General features: G+C 45.9%; 1 protein-coding gene across 1 annotated transcript in view; it reads right to left on the bottom strand.

Annotated features, from left to right (window-relative positions):
* MAP3K1 (mitogen-activated protein kinase kinase kinase 1) overlaps positions 1–19,243 on the bottom strand; it is a 463,606-nt gene that overhangs the window by 87,438 nt on the left and 356,925 nt on the right. The window contains exon 12 of the mRNA XM_085631362.1: positions 4,872–4,963. Coding sequence (XP_085487488.1) covers positions 4,872–4,963 — 92 coding nt within the window. The remainder of the gene's footprint in view (positions 1–4,871; positions 4,964–19,243) is intronic.

Here is a 19,243-nt window from a genome sequence, read left to right as displayed (position 1 = left end):
TCAAGGATTTCAGTCGTCCTGCGCATGACTATGGTGTAAAATGCTGATTCTTCTGTGGCTGGCCCAGGAGGAGAGTAAAGAGCTGTCTAGCCAATTGGCCTCCTACAAGTCCTCATACTAGTTATCATCCTAATGGGGCTTAAACTGATCGCCCAGGTCACAATCGTTATCAGAGTCTGTGTCAAAAAGGGAATGCAGAGAATAGTGCCTCCCTTGTGGTAAGCAGATAGCAGAAATGTTCTCCTCCATTGGATTTGGGCAAGATGTCAGATCGGCTTTCTTATGCATGGCAAAGTAGTTTCGCCTCACATTCCCTGATCGGTTTCAGGTCCATCAATGAGCAGTTTCTGTAAGTCTTGGATTTGTGGCTCGACCCCACACACCACAGGCATACCTGATGGGGATCTGTCACAAACATCTGTTTGCAGCAGTCGCTATAATGCCTGAAACTTGCCATTTTAGGGGTGACATCCCTTGCACACTATTTGAATTTTTGAAAATCGAAGTGGCAGCATGACAGGAAGCTCCGGATCCAAGTCTCGAGGTGCAGAAAGAAAGGAACTGACGTCCGTGCATGGGTGTGGAGCCTATATAGGCCCCACACAACATTTCTGGTGTAGAACAGAGATGGTGAGGAGCTGCAAGGTGCCACACTGTAGCAGGCAGAGGTACTGCTGAAACGTTCCCAGATCCAGTAAGACGTCTGGGAAATATTCAAAAGGTGAGTAAGCAATTACAAGTCTTGATTGATTCTTCACTCCTGAGGCGGAAAGCCGGGAGCATACATCGTAAATTGCCGCATTTTTAAAATTTTAATAGTTGAGTGTTATTTTACTACTGTGTCTAGAATCATTTCGCCTACCTGGCAAAAGCATTTTTTACTCGCTCTGGGAGCCTGCTGAGTGCAAGCAGCGCCTCCCAAACGCCGACATACGCCCCCTGATCGCCGCCATTGACGGCGTGCAGCGAGGCCACGCCCCCTCTCTGGCCACGCCCCCCCCGCCTCTCCCTCACTATAAAATGTACTACTGGAGGAAGCGCAGCGGACGAGCGCAGCGGAAGCGCCGTTTGCGCGCCGAAGGCCGCGACGAGGGCGCGACTAGCGCAGACATCTCTGCACAAATTTGCTCGCAGCCCCCACGCTATACGCGGGAAACCCTGATTAACCTGCGAGAATTCGCTCACGAAGGTAAGCTCATCTTTGATGACACCGCCTTTCCACTGCTTGACTTCACTCATAAGGGTCTGCTCCTGGGAGGCCTTCTGAATGTCAGATCACTGCCAAAGCATGCTAACGAAATTCATCTCCTCATAGAATCCCACCACCTGGATGTCCTCTTCCTAACCGAAACGTGGACTCACGCAGACTGCGACATTGAATTAGCATGGGCCTGCCCTCAAGACTTCAAAATTTTGCACCTTCCCAGACCCAAAGGCCGTGGTGGCGGTGTAGGCATGATATATAGAGCCTCCTGGCACATTAATACCATAGACATGGACTCAGTTGCCGGGACTGAGCTCTTCGGCCTTTCCATAAACTGCCACTCCGGAGGCATCTTCACGGCAATTATTTGCTACCGACCTCCAGGGTCTTTCACCTTCCAACAACAGCAAGCGCTACTGACCACCTTCACGAACATGGCAACCTCCCATAATGAATTAATCATTCTAGGGGACTTCAACCTCTGGCCAAACGGGAGCCTAGACACCGGTCTAGAAAACCTCCTGCTCTCCTGCGAAAGCGTGGGACTCTACCAACTGGTTAAGCATCCTACCCACTCAGCAGGCCACCGACTTGACCACATCTTTTCCAGTCATGGTTTAACACATTTGAACGACATTCTGCCCATGAACTGGACAGATCATGCTCTTATCAAATTCTACATTACCACCACAAAAACTAGAAAGCTGAATAATAGCGCACCATCCGAATTTAATTATAGGGACTGGAAAGCTCTGGAAAAACTGAGTTCCACCACCACCGTCTTCAACGTAGAAGATAGCTTCTCCCCAATCAACCTGGTTGAAGACAACTACAGAGCCTTTTGCACGAGGATAGTATCCACCACGGACTCTATTCCTCCACTAAAAAGATGCAAACCTAAAAGCAGAGCACCAGCCCCATGGTATAACGACTCCCTGAAAACCCTCAAATCAGCCTGCAAACAGGCCGAGAGGAAGTGGAGACAAGGCTACTGCGAATCAAACAAAATTAGCTGGAAAAACAAGCTCCTTGAATACAAATTAGCCATCGCAGAGAGCAAATCCACCTATTACTACTCCACTATGGTCAACGCAGCAAATAGCTCCAAAAGCATCTTCCAGATCCTTGATAACCTTATCCACCCCGACTGTGCCAAGAAAACTATCCCCCCTTCTCAGACCCTTTGCGATAATCTCGCACAGTTCTTCACGAACAAAATTGAGACAATCATTCAGAATCTTGCAATTCCCCCTTTTCAAGATAATCTAAACTCCCCCGGAGCCGCTATTACCAACCTTGAGCCGCCGAGCCCAGGACACCTATCAAGGGAATGCCTACAGGCTCTCCCCCCTATCCCCGAAGCAGATTTCGAGAGACTGGCACACGGAATCACTTCTGGGTCCCCCCTCGACCCATTGCCCCCTAAAACCTGGAAAGCGTGCGTTACTGAACTATTCCACACCCTCCGCAGGATCTGTAACCAATCTCTGGGCTGTGGATTTGTCCCCACCCCCTGGAAGCAAGCACTCATCACCCCGCTGCTAAAAAAAACCCTCCTTGAACCCCGAGTGTCTATCCAATTTTCGACCTATATCGCTCCTACCCTTTCCAGCGAAAGTGGTGGAACGCTGGGTTAGCTCCTGTCTTTCGACACATCTTGAGCAGAATCACATCTTGGACGACTTCCAATTCGGTTTTCGCCCAGCCCATGGCACCGAAACGGCGGTGCTTACAGCCATGGAAGAACTTCGGATGCGTGCAGACAGGGGCCACGCAGTAGCCTTGATCTTATTGGACCTGTCTGCCGCATTCGATACGGTTAACCATATGATTCTGCTGAAGAGGCTCAGAGAGGCAGGGGTCGACGGCACCGCCCTGCTATGGTTCCACTCATACTTGAGAGATAGGAAACAGGCTGTACCTCACGGTGTACCCCAGGGCTCGTCCATTAGCCCGATCCTTTTTAACGTTTATCTAAAACCACTGATCACGTTAATCAAATCCCACAGATTGAAAACGGTAAACTACGCGGACGACACCCAGCTCATCCTCTCCTGGGAGGGGGAGGATTCAATCCCCATGGAATCGTTCCATGATTGCTTAAGAGACACAGCCGGCTGGCTGCACATGAATTCCCTGCAATTCAATTCCTCCAAGACCGAGGTCCTGTTCTGCTCTGGGAGCCGGATTCCTCGCCTATTTCCTACAGAATTCTGGCCCCCGGAAAACCCAGAAAAACCACAGCCGGTCACTAGTGTCCGCAATCTGGGTGTTATGCTAAACAACAACCTCAGCATGGAAACGCAGGTAACTAAAACAGTCTCTACTTGCTCGGCCCTACTGCGTTCTTTACGTAAAATCATGCCACTACTCCCCGCCCAGGCCCGAGCACTAATAGTCAGGTGCACTATCCTTAGTCGCCTTGACTATTGTAATGCTCTTTTGCTCGAGTCCCCAGCTGTTCTACTGGACAGACTCCAAAGAGTCCAGTCGGCTGCAGCCAAACTGGCCCTTGGTTGGACCAGAAGATCCTCGGCCACAGCAGCCTTAGCCGAACTACATTGGCTCCCTTTGAAGCAGCGAATTGCTTTTAAAGCACTCTGCCTTGTCTTCAAGGCACTACACGGAACGGGCCCCAGATCCCTACAAAAATTGTTTTCCTGGTACACCCCCACCAGAACTCTCCGATCCACCTCAGCCTGCCTTGTGTTGGTACCCAGATTTAACAAGGTAAGGACCGGGGGAAGATCCTTCAAAGTGGCCGCCGCCAAACTTTGGAACAGTTTGCCGGTCGACATTCGCCAAATTCCAAAACTCCTGCCCTTCAGAAAGCGAATCAAAACCTGGCTTTTCCCCAATCCCGTTCACTGCTAACTCCCTAATTAGCCTCCCGTCTCTTTCCTTCCTAAGGAGTGAGCTTCAGCGCCAGGATACCTGCCAGGTGACAGTTGCGCTCTACAAGTGTTTTAAATAATAATAATAATAATAAGTCTCCATCAGAAACTTAAATATAGCATCAGAATTTTAAGACCTTACATCCTAGCCTTTTAACCAAATACAAGATTTATTTGGGGCCAACAGAAAACAAGTGTTCTGGCTTGTGAAATTAAGTCACTTCTCAGTATAAATAAGATGGCCATCATTGGTAACAACTTGAAAGCCTTCTCCCAATGTGTTGGTTGAGGCCGATCAACATGGGAGGAGAGCCCAACAGAATTTTCAATACCAGGCTTCTGAAAAAATAAAATGTGCATATACAAATGCATTTTTCCAAATGATTAGCTCAAGCAGATTGCTGTTTTGTGGAAAATCAACATGAGTAAATTATAGTCAGTATGATAACACTTTTAAGTCAATGACTGTCGATGAATTTGCAGAACATACCTTGGATTGCTCGTGAATCCCCAAAAAGTTATAAAATGAATACAAAACTAGGAGTAAGTTAATAGTAAATTTCCAATGCTTGAAAGCCCCAGTTTGAGACTCACACCGAAAATGTTAAAAATATACATATTCAATGCTCCTTATAGAAAATGGTACAACAGGTGGAGATTCCTAACAAGCATCATCAGAGCCATGATGGGCCATTCACTGAACTGAGCATCTTACAAACTGTGTTCCTCGAGAACACAACAGTTTTTTTAACTGCATTATATTGAATTTTTACCAGATTTAAGGATTTCTCTTCCAACAGCCAGCTCCCCAGCCTGACCTTTGCACATCTCCAGCAATGTGGAAATTGACAGTTGACTTGTGCGGCTGGAGTAAAACAAATAAATGTATGTTATTTCAATAATACAGGTCACACTGCATATACTCTCAAAGTAGGCCACGTGACAACAAATTAAGACATTTTGTAGTAAGCATGTAGACTAGTTGGTCATTCAAATACTGCTTGGATGCTTTAAGTGTATGATTGCAACTTGCTGTTAACATTAGGGTTTGGACTACCAGGAAAGTAACAGAAGATCCTGCATGGCACAAACAGTATTGTTATTTTTTTTTAAAAAAGGAAATGTATCTCAGAACTCTTCACTAAATACAGATTATATGGCAAGTCAAAGAACCAGTATAAAAGACAAATTAGGGGAAGGGAGCTCTATCATACAGCAAACTAGAACCCAGACTGTGAAAATGTGGATCATAGGGTGTGGTTGTGCAACCTCACTGTGTAATAATGTCACAGTTCTGCATGAGGTCCAGTTAGGTTAATTTCTAAAACCTTAGCTCAGTCCTGGGTATCTGTGGCACAGATCAGTCAGACTTTATCAAACCAACAAGTATAAAGCATTAAGAAGTATCAAAAACAGTAAATAAGCAAACACAACAGAATAAAAAAAACGCAGACATCAATTTGTAACAATAGGTTATATTTGTATCTTTCAATAGACACCTGGATGACAACAATCTACCGAAAGTGTCCGGAGAGATGATTTTTTAAAGGAAACAAACCACTGCTTTTTTCACTCAAAGCAATAAATCATTGTAATTGAACAACGGTTTAGAGTTTGCCACAACATCCAAGTTGAAAACGGCTATATGAACACTACTGGACTGGCCAAATTCGACCAGACACAGAGCCTTAACAGATCCAGTGGGACAGTTACCCGTCACTTTTAACAGTCTCTAGTCCAATTCTTAGGCAGTAAACCACTAATGAAGTCAAAGAAAGTGGTCTTGATGCAATGGATAAAAGATGCTAGGCTGGTGCGGTAGACCTTCCTGTGACCACCCTTTGGTCCCAGAGCCTGGGATGTTGTCTATTGCCTCAGAGGTTTATCTCAGACTGTGTCCGTGTGAGAAAGTGACTCTTTAGACATGGTTAGCCCCCCACATTTTGCCTGGTATTGATGTGGTTTTGATTGTAGTGCACATAATCCCTGCCAATCAGGTCTCCTGTGCCAGTGCTTCTCCTAAAAACTATTCTCCAATTGACCCTTCAGGCCCTCTGAGTCCCTAGTAAAACGTATCTGGGTAGCAAGGGCATGGGGACTGAAGAAGGTCCCCTAGGGACCATTCACTTAGGTCATGCAGACTGCCACTGCAGCATGCATAGCCTGGTGCAGACAAAATGACCAAGTTGACATGGCACATCTGTGTGCCAAGCCAGATAGCACTGACTAAGCTATATATAAGTCACCCCTCTAGCAGGCCTTACCAGCCCCAAGGTAGGGTGCAGTATACCTCAGGTGTGGTTATATCTGCCTGAGCAGATATGCCCCAACATTATTGGGGTATATTCCTTAATGTGGTAAGTGCCAGGGAAGCAAAAGCTAGTACATGGGTTGGAAACTCGACAACTCTATTTCGACAGCACCTTGATGGCTTCACTGAACACAGGAGTGTTTGGTACCACACTACTCCTCACAATAAACTCACACTGATGCCAGTGTAGGATTTATTTTAAAATGTACACACGTGTTTGTTCTCTCTCTCTTTCTTCTGGACCACTGGGTGGAATGCCTTTACTCTTTGGCATCAGAAACAATGCACATCCTGGGCAGAGGTTTCACACATCCTCCCGCAGGATGGGCCAGTGCTCGAAGCGGAAGCTTCAAAAGCCTATTGCCTTTGTAATGAGACACCCCAGCCTCTGTTGCTAGCAGCAGATGGCAGCCCCCGGTTTATATGCTATAGATAACATTGAACTGTAACTTGAAATTGCTGACTTTCGAAATGGCAAAGTATTTTTATTTAAAAATTTACTTACCATATTGTTAAGATCTTGGTCTTAAAGTAAAGTACAAACCAAGCTTATTTTTCTAAAATTGCTGTGGATCTCATTTTTGAGTCATGTGCCCATTATTGATCAATGTTTTGCAATAAATGTCTGACACTACTCCGAGTTAGGCTTAAGGCTGCTGACTCACACTACCACTAACAGAGCACTTTGGGTTTTACATCGAGCCCTGTATACTTTTGGGCGACCCCTGAACTCTGTGCACAGTATAACAACCCAACGGTTTCCTTTACTTGGCAACTGTCGAGGGGGGCACTACGGCACCCTATGGGCCTTCCTGGGACTAGCAAACTTGGGGACACTTGTGAGGGTCAGGACTTAATCTCCCAGGTTTACAGGTTGCATGTCTGCGTTCACAGTGGTCACAATTCTTCGTGCTGGTCTCAGAGTTTTAATGGTCCTCAGGCTGTAACAGGGAGTCAGCAAACAGTCTTGGAGTCACTTCTACTTCTGGCACACATGGGCTGCTTTCCAGGAGTGGCGGCACCTCAGGCACAGTCCTCTCTTTGCCAGTCCGATCTTTGGTGCAGACTCGCTTTGCTGGGCACAGGGAGTAGCAGGGAAGTCCTTCGGTCTTCTTTCCAAAATAGTAGTGATCTGAGGTCCTTGCGCCAGGAATGGCATTTTAATGCCTGCTATGAGCTTATTAGTGATGGTGATGACTAACTATTCAATGGGCTACTAGGTTTCCTCCTGCATGACGAATACTTTCAGTGAAGTGTGGCATCTTGTTATTCTAGAGTTCGCTATTCTGCCCACTCCCAACATGGTGAGGCCTTTCTCTTGGTATGTGGAGCTCTCTCAGCCCAACCCAGCGGTGGGGCTACACTGTACTTGCAAAACCGGTTGGCCAACAGGTTCTCTCTCTGCCCATCTGTATACCTAAACAAACCAGTAGCCCTTCCCTAGTGTGACTACCATTTGTCCTTTAAAGGCAGCTTCCCCTTTAAAGCTCGCCATTTGGGCTCACCCCCAAGTCTGGCCATCCTGCCAGGGATTGGGGGGTCGCACCTCTTCCCTCAGCAGGCCCTTTGTTCCTCTTCCTGGGAGTCGTTCCTCTTCCTGAGGGCAGCACCTGCTAGAAACAGAAACCAGCTACTGGAAAAGTTGGGCAACGTGGTTACTTTCTAAAGTTGTACATCAAAGTGGTAACGGGTAAGTAATAACGTTTTCAGAAATTATACGATTTTTAAAGAATATATATATATATTTTTTTTTTTGAAAAACCTTTATTCAAAGAGTCAAGGTACACAGCAGAGAGCCTACAACCCTTATGGGCCGGCCGCGGTAAATATCTCACATTTGGCTCGAATCACACAGCCCTTTGCCGTCAACCCGGAGGTACGGCGGCGTTGAAGGATGCAGGTGTTTTAAAGAATATTTAAAGATTGCAGAAATTGACACTTAAAAGAAATTTCACAGAAAAACAGTCAATGATTTCCTATGGGAGAAAATTGGGTTACTGGTAAGTACAGTTGTAAGTATTTTTCAGCGTCAGTGCTGGGCACCAAGATCCAGCACTGGGAGCTCACCTAAGAGCAGGTGAGTATTTCCGTTTTCGTTACTCGGCTGTTTTTTGGTGAATATTTTAAGCTTTGAAAAGTCCACACAGAAGACATTTCAGGAAAAGCCAGTCAATGTTACCCTATGGAGAAAATTGAGTTATCGGTTTAAAGGTAAGTACTCGACTGGCAGAGTTAAGGTTCTGGGCATAGACTCAAGGGTCTCCCAGGGACAGGTAGGTACAGTTGGTTCACCTTCAGCGGCACAAGGCGGCCGGGTGCAGAGAGAGTTAGGCCCAATGTTATCCTATGAGAGGTAGGGGGGCCTTGGTTGGTGGCTGCTGACTAGCAGGCCACGCGGCTGTGGGAGCTGGGATCCTGGTCACCTACTCTAGGCAAGTGGGGAAGTAGATGGGTGTAGAGGTTACACTGCCAGGGCCACTCGGGCGGCTAGGTGCAGGGTGCTTTTGAGCCTTCGGGCGCTCAATTGTTTTCAATGGGAAATCTCCGGTTTAGAAAAAGACTGCAAGCTCGGGGACAAAGATTCTTCAGGTGCCACCACCACTTCGAGAGGTAAGTTGGGTAGTTGGAGGAATTGGTAGGTACCCCGGGATTGGGCACAGGGGGCCGCGGGGCGCCGGGTGCAGGGATGCCTTTTTGTGTCAGGAAATCTTACCCTCTGTTGATCGCGGTTGGGGGGGCACCTGGTTTTGAGGCTGCAGGCTTCTTCAGGAGTGTCGAGGGAGGTCCTTGGGTGCCGGATTCGGGGTCACAGTCGCCGTGGGGTCGTGGTCTTTGTTCACTCCAGCACAGGCCAGGCTTGGCGAGTGCAGAGTGTGCTGGGTTCGCGGTTCCAGGCTGCTGCCAGCAATTAGAAGTAGATTTTGAGTAGAGCCTCTACTCGTGGGAGTCCCAGGGGGCTTAGATTCAAAAGGTAGCCAGGTCCTCCGGGGTTTGTGAGGTTGCTGACCACAAGAGATGCCGGGTTGGAGCAGGAGCAGGTTCGAGGGTTGACAGGCCGGTAGGGCTGGGGCCAAAGCAGTTGGTGTCTTCCTCTTCTTAGCAGCTGCAGGGCAGGTCTTCTTTCTTCTAGCTTTTCTTCGGATTTCGGAATCTGGGGAAGGAAGGCTCAGGGTGCCCCTAAATACTAGATTTAGGGGCGGTACAGGTAGGTGAAGGGCCGGGACCAATTGGTCCCTGTCCTGGGGTGGGCACAACCCCTATCCTGCCTCTCTCCTGTGGGAGGGGGGCAGTAGCCTAGTCCTGATTGGGCAGGACTTCCCATCTTCAAGATGGTGAGAGCCCGGAGATGTGCTTCACCTCGCCTCCCCCACCTGAGGGGTGGGGTTGGCAGGCTGGCACATACCCTGTCCTTATTTGGGGTTTCCGGCCAAGCTTCCCGCCGGAGTGGGGGGTTGCAGTGGCCTGGGGAAGCTCACAGAGGCGGCATGCCTTTGAAGCTTCCCCCTGCCCATCCTGGGGGAGGAGATTTAGCACCTCGCCCAAGATGTGCATTGATGAAGACCCAGGAGAGCAGGGGCTCTCCTACCCAGGGGTCCAGCAACATGTCTGCTGTGTGGCAGCCTAGGCAGCATCAGAACAGACGGGGATTGTAGGTTAGGTTTCAGGGGGCATCTCTAAGATGCCCTCTGGGGTGCTTGGTACATTAAATCCCACACTGGAATCAGTCTGGGTTTAATGTGCTGAGAAGTTGGATACCATACTTCAGTCTTCAGTGTTGCCTTTATGGTGCTGTGGAGTTAGTGTTTGACGAGCTCCCAAGCACCATATACTCTTAAATGGCAGCACTGCACTTGCAGTGCCCAGGAATGGACCTGGGTACTGTAGGGGCACATGGCTCCTGCTCCTGTGCCCACACCATTGGCATAGGGCACCCAGCTAGAGGGGTGGCTGATGTATGTCATGGCAGTGTAGGTGGTGGGCATGGCACACAGGGATGTGTGCCATGTCGACTCTCTGTTTTGTCTTGTACCCAGACACTCAGCCTGCAAGGGCAGTGTGTGTGTGTAAGGGTACAGGGCCTCTAAGGGTGGCACAATGGGTGCTGCAGCCCTTAGAGGCCTTCCCTGGTCACAAGGCCCTGGGTACCTAGGGTACCATTTACCAGGGGCTGACATGTGGCCAGGTTTTGCCAATTTGTGTTTTGTGTTTTAGGGAAGGAACATAGGCCCTGAGCACCTGATTGGCAGGAGTCCAGGGCACACTCAGTCAAAGTACATTCAGCAATTCAGCAAAAAGTGGGGGCATACCATGCAAGAAAGATGGTACTTTCTCACAGTGTCACCTTGCACACAGTGTTACACACGTGAACAGGAGTTTGGTGCTTACTTAAGAGGTCCCTAGATTGGAGCAAAGCAATATTAAGGGAAGAAAAACCTACTTGCCAATCTGACAATGGTTGTTTGAAGATGAAGAATTATGCTTCAGTAGATAAGCCAGGCCCCAAACTCTCCCTTACATCAGGAGTTAAAAATAGCCCAGCCAAAGTATCCAGGAGAAGATTACAAATGAAAATCAGCTGCAAAATAACAAGAATCAGGGACACAAATGTCAGAGAATAAAATATAGAACAGGTGAGAGATGAACACAATGAAAATGTAGGGAACAAAAGAAACCGCAATCCAGTAAGAGCATGAACAGAAGCAGCATCTTCCTATGATCATTCACTAGACGGATATTCATTCCAGTGAATTGAAGAGGAGCTCTAAAAATTCAAGTCACATACATCTTGAACTTTATTTTTGGATTGTCCTTATACAACACAAATGGTCGAGTATCAAGATGGAAGCCAAAGCCAATGATAAGGAACCTAAATTTATGGCTTCAATTGTGATGTATAGAAGACAGAATGAGTATTCCAAGCGCGAGGCAATTTCAACTGGAAGGCCGCAGGTTTGATCGGATGAGTGATCACTAATGGACCAGTGGTCAAAACTGATGAAAACTATAAGAAAACGAGATGACAGCCAAGCCTCAACTCTAGGAACAAAATGAGAGGGCTTGACCTTGTCAGTATGTTCCTTCATCTTGATCACTGAATGATGTAACTTTCAGAAATAAGCAGTTTCTGTTTCTCTAACTGATCGTATAATCAGTACCTGCGGGACCAATGGGTAAATCTGAAGAAGAATAACACTCTTGGATGAAAACCTTGCCTACCATAAAATGGTGAAACCTCTGTAGCACAATAGGTTGCATGTTTTAAGAAAATTCCACACTAGTTAGACAAGAAATCAAACTGTTCTGCTTTGGTTTATTTTACTGACCTAAAAGTGGCTGAGAAATATGTCAAAGGGCTCCCGCCGACAAAGATAAACTTAAAACCGGCCCAGGACAAGGATGAAAGCGGTACGCTGGGCGATGATTGATTGATACTGCAGCCTCAATTGCTACTTAAACTGTAAAGGTAGTGTTTGTTTCATGTTCCAACCCAGTTGGGAATGTTGGGATGACATTTGCTGGGTTTCCCTGACGATTGATTTCTGTTTATAAAGAGACTTTCCTCTGTGCCATCTGGTGGCAGCTGGTGGCGGAATGCCTTTCTGTTCTGCCACTCTGCCCCTTGAGGTTGAGATTGCTGGGTTCCTGGTGATTCCCCCATTTGGATGATTCCCCTGTTCTATTTTGTCAGCTCCTGTCGGCTTTTGAGAGGGTGGGGTGTTTGCATACAGCCAGATTGGGGGGGCTGTAGTAGGTGCAGGGGGGTTCTTGAAGATGTTCGAATTGTTGTACCTGCTTTTTCTTCCCCTTTTTTCTATTCTTAACCCTCTTCTCTCCTTGGCTGCCCAACACTAGATCACAGAATTTGAAAGGGCGCAGGAGATGCGCGGCGTGGATGACTTGTTTCCCCAGGCCCTTAACCTCGCCCTATGGCGTTCCTGAGGGCTATCATTTGGAATGTGCGGGGACTGAATGATGGACGCAAAACGCGGTTAGTGCTGGCATAGTTGAGGCGACATGACGCAGATGTTTGTTTTCTGCAGGAACTACACCTGACAGTGCAAACTGCTGTGCACTTGCAGGTGGGTTGGTTTGGTGGACGGCACATAGCATGCTATTCAAATTATGCTAGGGGAGTTGCCCTTCTTATCAAAAAAGGTTTGCACTGGCAAACGTAAGTAGTCAAGTACGACCAATAGGGTTGGTACATGTTGCTGGCTGGCACGCTGGAGGCGAGACCACTTTGGATGGTGTCAATTTACAGACCCAACGTGTATGACCCTGGCACTAATCGATGGTTTGGGCACCTGTGCGGTTATATGGGCTTGGGATTTCAAGGTTGTTTTAGATCTGTAATGAGGCAGATCAGGTGACTCCTGCCATCCGCACCTTCGGGCTACTGCTCAACTTCAGTCCATCATAGCAGGTAATGGGCTAGTGGACGCTTGGAAGAGTATGCACAAAGCCTTTCAGGAGGGCATGTGACGTCTGTGCATTCATCTTGGTTGCGCATAGACTACTGGCTTGTCTCAAAAGATGTCACAGCTGCATCGCATTTACAGAGAACTTTTCGGACTTCTCCTCAGGGTATCTCGCGCTCTACGGGGCCCGAGTGCCTGGGTTTGGCATTCACATGGCAGTTACCTCCTGGGCCCTGACAGATCAGGTGTTCTGGGAAGCTATCCGTGCAGTGATAATAGGATATTTTGAATGTAATGTGGGTACAGTGGATTACGCCTCTACATTATGGGAGGCTTTTAAGTCCGCGATTCTTGGGGAGTGTATAACGAAACAGAAAAGATCCTGAGTAAGGGACTCGGTTTTGTTCCAACTTCACGTTTTGACAAATTCCATCTTCACTGTGAACTAGCCGCCTTCTTCAGGAAGTTGAGATTGAAGGCCTTCTTCGAAAATAACGACAGGTCAACCGGTACAGAAGAGTATAATGAAACTGGACTACGGACGAAGTCCACTTTCATTCCTCCTCCACATGCCACTCCTGTTGAGTTGGCAGCTTTTGAACAAGCTGTTTACAAAGATATTGAACAACTCACTGCAAAGCGACCTTTTTCCAATATGAGTAAAGAAGAAGATCAAGCATTGAAAAACTAAAAATCCTGTGATACCATAGTGATTAAGCAGGCAGATAAAGGAGGTGGAGTTGTTGTCCAAGACAAAGAGGCTTATCAAGCTGAATGCTTAAGATTACTATCTGATAATAGGAATTACCTACCTATTCGATTAGACCCCACGAAGGATCTGAGACAAGAAATCACTCTTTTGGTAGAACATGCAGAAAATATGGGTCATATTTCTAGACAAGAAGCCACCTTTCTGACCAATAGTGAAGGTAGGATCCCATATTTCTATACCCTCCCTAAGATGCATAAAGACAAGATTCCACCACCTGGGAGACCTATCGTCTCAGGGATCGGATCCATTTTGGAACCTCTTTCACGTTTTTGTGATTTCTTCTTTAAAGAATTGGTACAGGAGACTTCCACTTATCTCCAGGATACCAAGAGCCTATTGAGAATGCTCGAGGGTCTAGCAGTGGATGAAGACACGATTCTGGTTAGCTTAGACATAGAGAGTCTTTATACGAGCAACCCACAAGATGACACCTTGGAAGTTCTGAAAAAATCCCTTGACATGTCAACATAGACCCCCCCCCCAAAAGTTGTATACTGGAATGTGCCAAACTAGCCCTAAAGAAGAACTTTTTTGAATTTGAGGGGAATCTGTTCTTACAGATAGGGGGCACTTCGATGGGGAGCACTTTCGCTCCTAGTGTAGCGGGGCTCTATGTGTTCGATTTTGAAACCAAATTCATATTGACCAATCAAAACCCATTTCGGTCACATATCATTTTTTGGAAGAGATATATAGACTATGTCCTTGCCATTTGGCAAGGACCTATTGAAACCTTGAATGGCTGCCTACGTTGGATTAACACCTGTGATAACAACCTCAGGTTCACACACAATGTGGACCCCAAGACAATGATCTTCCTTGATGTGGTCATTATGAAAGAGAATGGCCTTCTGGAAACGAAAACTCAACACAAACCAAGTGCGAAGAATAATCTGTTAAGATTTGAGAGTTTTCATCCCAGAGCTCTAAGGGAAAATCTACCTTATGGTCAGTTTTTAAGACTACGCAGGAACTGCAGTAAGATCATGAACTATCGAAGTCAGGCTAAAGATCTGACCCTAAAACTTAGTGAAAGAGGTTATCCAAAAAGAATCATCCAAAATTCTCAAAAACGAGCAAGGAACCAACCGAGGGAAATTCTCCTGGAACAAAAGAATCACCCAGAGAGTAAGCTACCCTTAACTTGTGTTACGACCTACAATTCAGCATCTAATTTGATGACTAAATCTATTAACAAACATTGGGCAATCGTGAATACTGGCAACTTACACTGGGAGAAGCCCCTTTTCTCTTTTAAGAAAGCAAGGAGCTTAAAAGATACTTTTGTGAACACCCGCCCAAAAACTACTGAAAAGTCTAATCCATCAACTGTATTGAATGCCTGGGGACTACCAGACATTGTAGGCCATTACGCATGTGGTAACCGCAGTGTGTCATTTGACTAGTAATACTAAAACTCTTGATCTTGAACCAGGCAAGACTTGGACCCAAAGAACACACACAAATTGTAACAGTACTAACGTGGTCTACCTGATTAGGTGCCCGTGCAATCTAAGATATGTTGGCATGACAACAAGGAAGATAAAGCAGAGAATATGCGAGCATCGTAGTAACATCAGATGCAAAAGGGTCACGACTAAATTAACAGAACACTTCCTTGAAAATAACCATACCACAAACGATATGCGGTGGACAATCATTGAACAAATAAAATCTGGTGCCAAGATACAACAGAGGCTGTTCGAAAAAGAACAAAGGTGGGTTTATAGGCTGTCTACCCATACCACCGGCCTTAATGGGAACATTCCTTGGAATACTGTGTTGCCAAGATAAGTATTTGCTTTCTACTCCATTACAATGACCTATCGTACTTACCCTCCTATTGTTGTTTGGAGTACAGTATTTTATCACTGATTGTTATCTCATACTGTATGTCATTGTAGCTTAAAATAATTTTTTCAGATTAGAAGACACCCAATACTGGCTAACATCTGTACATAATAGCAATCAATGAGACACTTAACGAGGGTTTCTTGAGCCTGCCAGGGATTAACATGGTCAAGAACGAATAGTGAACTCCCCCTTTTTTTCACACGCCACACTTTGTCTAGGGCTGTTTTCTCAAATTGTTGAAACGTATCCCTCATTCTTGTCATTTGTACAATATATAACCCTTACTATCCCACTGTACAGGTATTGACGTTTGTGTGGTGATCAGGCTGTGATCTTTTGTATTTCCTCTCGTCTCTTGGAGGGGTTATTCTCCTAATTTGAAGCTAACCTCTATATCTCGCCAAGATGTCAGTGTACCCTCATAACCTATTTAGCTCAAACTGTGATCTTTTTTCACCTGCTGCCTCCCTGTTTTAGGGTGTTCTTTGTGCTGAAATACATCGCTCGCTGTTTTCTTATAACTAAGCTATTGTAACGTTATTGTTCCATTTGTTTGTATGCTTTGTTGACCCGAACATCCATTTCATTATGTTTTTCACGTTGCCCACGTGACACGCACGCCTGCGCCGCCCCACGTGACCCCAGAACTACCTTCTCATTAGAGAGGCTCCTACCGGGGTCTCTAGTATTCCACCGGGAGACTGGGCAGATCACTAACGGGCGTAACAGCAGACCGATTTGTGGTTCTGAGTGAGTACTATGGTAACGTGGTGATTTCTTTAACCCGCTTAACATCGCTGAGAGTATGTACGTGATTAATTTAACTTTGTCTTTATCTAGATTTTGAAGTTACAAATCGCGTGATCCCGTCTCCCATGAGATGCGCTAATACTGCTCTCAAAGTAAGCGTACTTCCTTCCCCTAAAGTTCGACATTTGGTTCACTACACTTTTAATTTCCTCACTAGGATAAGCGATTTGGATATTCCACTTCGTTTTAGCGGCATGCCCACCACATCGAGTGAGGCTGTATGTTTTTTACCCACCACTATATTTTAGTCACACGTGGGTTCACTCTAACCAGGACCTTCGGGATATCTCCCGTTTTACCCCTTGGTTACACTGGTGCACTAGTATGGTTGTACTCTTATTAGAGTACATAGACGCCCACTCTTTTTAGACTCGTATGAGTGGGTATGGATTAGATGTGTATGGTCCATGTATTGAAGATGTTCGTGATTGTGTGAGCACACCCTCACCACTGGTGAGGTTCACTTATGTGCTTTTCGACCGTGTGACGCACACTTCTCTTTTTGGCAAATTGTAGGACCACTGACTTTACGAACAGAGTGACGATTATATGTACTATGTGTTTGTCCTGTGTTCGTTTTTGTTTATTTACAGATTTTTCCTTTCAACGACTTGGAGAAAGGTTCCCTAACTGTGAGTAACGGGTTAGGTTTCTACTACTGACCGTGGACAGGGCACACGTTAGCGAGTGTGCACCTTCCGGGTCATGTTTTTGGTCCTGACGAAAACCTTAGCAATCGCATCAATATGGTTGAAACATGTAGACGTTAATTTTTCTTTTTTCACTGATTTTTATTATTAGATACCAGAGGTCAATCTAACCTTCCTTGGTGTCTTCACTACTTTTAATCATTGTCCAAATTACTCCAGAATAAAGTATTTCCAATTGGGTTAAATTCGGCCAATTTTTATCTAAATTCACTATGCACTAATAAAAAAAAACAGCTCCACTGTATTCAGGTGTCGCAGCACACCCGGATGGCACTCGGCTATCTGGGTGGGACCTCAATGATGAAGCATGTCACCAACTAGGTTGGTGAGTGAGAGGTCTTCTTAAAAAAAAAAATGTTTTCTTCATTTGCTCCACGTGCCTATACTCTATAGACAGTTCTCTGTCTTATGTGAGTACTCCCTCATTCTGTTTGATAATTTGTACAGAGCGCAACACCGGCCGCGGGCACTCAGACACAGTCGGCGGCATGATCTGGGCATGGCATGAGCTGCATCGGCAAATGCGCCTGGATGTTCTCTACATCCGTTCAGTTCCATTGCTCAGACACACTGCCATGCCCTTCTCCCGAGATACGAGTGCATGTGAGGGATTAAGGCGGCTTCAACTCACTACTATGGGGGCAGCGTTCCCAGGTGGCTTGTTCATTGAGCCACAACTTGCACTGGGAGAGGGAGGAGGTACTATGCTGGAGAGGTTCACTTATCAGCTCCGTGCGGCCATGCGTGCCAACTATGCCTCTTTCCCGGAGGCTCCTCCTACGCTTCAGTCTCTTGAGAGCTTTATAGGAAATCCCTCCCCGCTCAAGCTAATAACTAGACTATACTCTGAAATACAGCACACTGCTTCTGTGCGTGTGGCATCAGCACACCTGGGGTCAGAGATAATCCAGGGGGAATCCATTTCGGAGGAGCAGTGGCAGTACTGCTGCGCGCAGGCAAGAGCATCATAATCCAACTACAGGCTGTGCTTAATACTCTTTCAATTTCTACATTTATTATATCAAATCTGAGGAGGTGTATGAGATGGGGATCAGGGAGGGCGGCGCACTGTGCCCGATCCGATGCTTTACCCCTTGCATGAATTTCCTTCATTTGTCATGGGATTGCCCCAGAATCCATTCTGAATGAGATTGACAAGATGTCTGTTCTGCGCCTGGAACTAACTCCCCCAGACTGCACTGCTGGGATACTTCAAAGATGTCCCTTCTGAGTCGCGGGAACTGGTTTCCCTTTTGCTCCTATTGGGTATGCGGCGGGTGGCAATGAACTGGGGCTGTTGTTCGGGCCCCCAAGTTGAGGACTGGCTTAATGATATTGCTGAGTGCGATAGAGTAAGAGATGCATCAGTTGGTAGTACTATTTGTTCATGTCCTCTTGCCATGCTGTAAAGAAGATGTGTGTAAAGCAATAGACACCACTGCCTTTGATTTGAAATAAAAAGATTTTTTTTATTTTTTATTATTCAGCTTTGGATTAGTAATATCAAAGATACTGTGCTAAACTTTCGGAAACTCTGTTTGACAATTTGAGGATGCAAATCAGAATAAAAAGCTTTTTCCATTTCTATGACCTTACATACAGCATCCCAAAAACGAAAAAAATATTGAGTGCCTCTATAGGAAATAATGGTAAGAGGCAGCCGAAGAGGACCAAAAATATTCATGGAAAAACACTTAGCCATTTCTTTCGCTGTGGGTAACTTGGCAAAAGGAGATAAATTAGCTATTTTAGAACAGGTTTCCACATTAACCATTATCACTTGCCATCTTCAGAAGGTAGAAGATCAATTATAAAGTCTCTCGAGATCGTAGGGCAAGGTTCAGGAACAACAGGAAGTAGTTGTAAATATTCAAAATGTTTAGAATGTCTTGAGTTACTTTGAATGCAAATGGTACAAGCAAGAAAATACTCCTGGGCAGCAGAATGAACAGATGGCCACCAAAAATATTGTAATACTAAAACGAAGATAACCTTCACACCTATAGTATAGAAACTGCACAACATGACCTCCTCAGAACATCTAACTCTACTCCTTTGGCTGAAGCTACCACAGCTTGTTGGTTGAAACACAATTCATATAGCCAAATTAAATAGGTGTTGAGATAAGATCTTATTATTACTTTGACCAATCTGCTCTTGAGCCAATTTAACTCAGTCTAAAAAAGATTGGACAATGGCAACCACTTGATGAGAGGGGAGTACAGGTTGAACGTAAGTTGCCAAAACAATAGCTTAGCCAGGAATAAAA

The sequence above is a fragment of the Triturus cristatus genome, chromosome 2_1 (genome assembly GCF_964204655.1).
Source record: "Triturus cristatus chromosome 2_1, aTriCri1.1, whole genome shotgun sequence".
Classification (NCBI taxonomy): Eukaryota; Metazoa; Chordata; class Amphibia; order Caudata; family Salamandridae; genus Triturus; species Triturus cristatus.
Note: the sequence above shows the minus strand (reverse complement) of the source record. Positions and strands in the feature narration are given on the sequence as shown.